The 1,190-nt window shown below is 35.2% G+C and overlaps 1 protein-coding gene across 3 annotated transcripts in view; it reads left to right on the top strand.

The window, feature by feature from the left end:
* LOC106872855 (thyroid adenoma-associated protein homolog) overlaps window positions 1-1,190 on the top strand; it is an 84,816-nt gene that overhangs the window by 7,103 nt on the left and 76,523 nt on the right. For all 3 annotated transcript variants that reach the window (XM_052977833.1, XM_014919991.2, XM_014919992.2), the window contains exon 4: window positions 42-208. In XM_052977833.1, coding sequence (XP_052833793.1) covers window positions 42-208 — 167 coding nt within the window. The remainder of the gene's footprint in view (window positions 1-41; window positions 209-1,190) is intronic.

Here is a 1,190-nt window from a genome sequence, read left to right as displayed (position 1 = left end):
AAATATTTGCTAATTTCCATCACATTCTTTATCTTATTTAGTCTGTTCCAAAGTTTCCCACCTGCCAGCCAGAGTTGTATCGCTACCCAAATTGAGCGAGAAATAAGCCATCTAATTAGTAATTTCTGGAACATGTCTCATCACCAACACGACCATTTAAGAGCTTTGATTGAAGCAATATTGAACTTACTAGAAAATTTCACCTTGGGTTTGTATATTTTCTTTTTTTTAACTTCATGGCAGTTGAATGTATTTTTATCTTCCTTATTTAGAACTATATATTTTGTTCATTTCCTATATAAAGTATCCTTGATTTCATATATAGTAAGACTTTTACAAGTTCGGATTAAGACAGAAGGAAGAGAGCAGATACTCTGATTGGAATCAAACGTTTCCATTGTATGTCGAGAGACTGTGTTACTCAAGAGACTTAACAAATTTAATGTCGTATTCACTGCTATGGACTTTTACTGAATAAACTAACAACTTCTTTCATATCGCATTACTATAACAGATGACTTCTTAGTCACTCAGTCACCAACAGACAGGTTGTTGAAGAAAATAAGGAAATTTAAAAACGCCGTCTAGATTACGCAGGTCTCAACTGCTAGTAGCTAAGATACCAACTTTCTACAATAATAACTCTCTAACCCATGCCAGCATGGAACATAGACTTTAAGTGAAATGTTAAAAGGAAGTTTTCGACTCATATATGCATATAAAGTAAATACACATAATTCAAAAACACATTTTGTCTAGCTTATTTCGTAACCAAAAAACAGGCACAGATTATAAACAATGAAAGTCAGTAAAAAGAGGTAGTAGAGAGCTAATCTGATAGTAAATCTGACCTTGGATCTTGAAAGTTTATATGAATCCTGGCTCAGTTATATCTCTTGTGGCTCCAAATGATGTCATCTGTAGTGCAGCATTGTATTGTCTAATTTTGTTTTGGAAGTGCTTGGAATCTTGGTCAGTTGATGACAACAGTTTCTTCAATGGCTCTGGAGGTTGGGGGATTGCAGGAAGTTTAACCTTTCTACCACTGCAACACGGTACAGGTATCTCTCCAGGCCACTTACTTGCTTTACAATGTATGCACTCAGTTGTCATTGCACCAATGGAAACTCTAGTGTCATTTGCATAATGAACTGCTGGGTCATAATTGAAAGCTGTTTCATAGAAGTTGC

This window comes from Octopus bimaculoides, chromosome 2, assembly GCF_001194135.2.
Source record: "Octopus bimaculoides isolate UCB-OBI-ISO-001 chromosome 2, ASM119413v2, whole genome shotgun sequence".
Lineage (NCBI taxonomy): Eukaryota > Metazoa > Mollusca > Cephalopoda > Octopoda > Octopodidae > Octopus > Octopus bimaculoides.
Note: the sequence above shows the minus strand (reverse complement) of the source record. Positions and strands in the feature narration are given on the sequence as shown.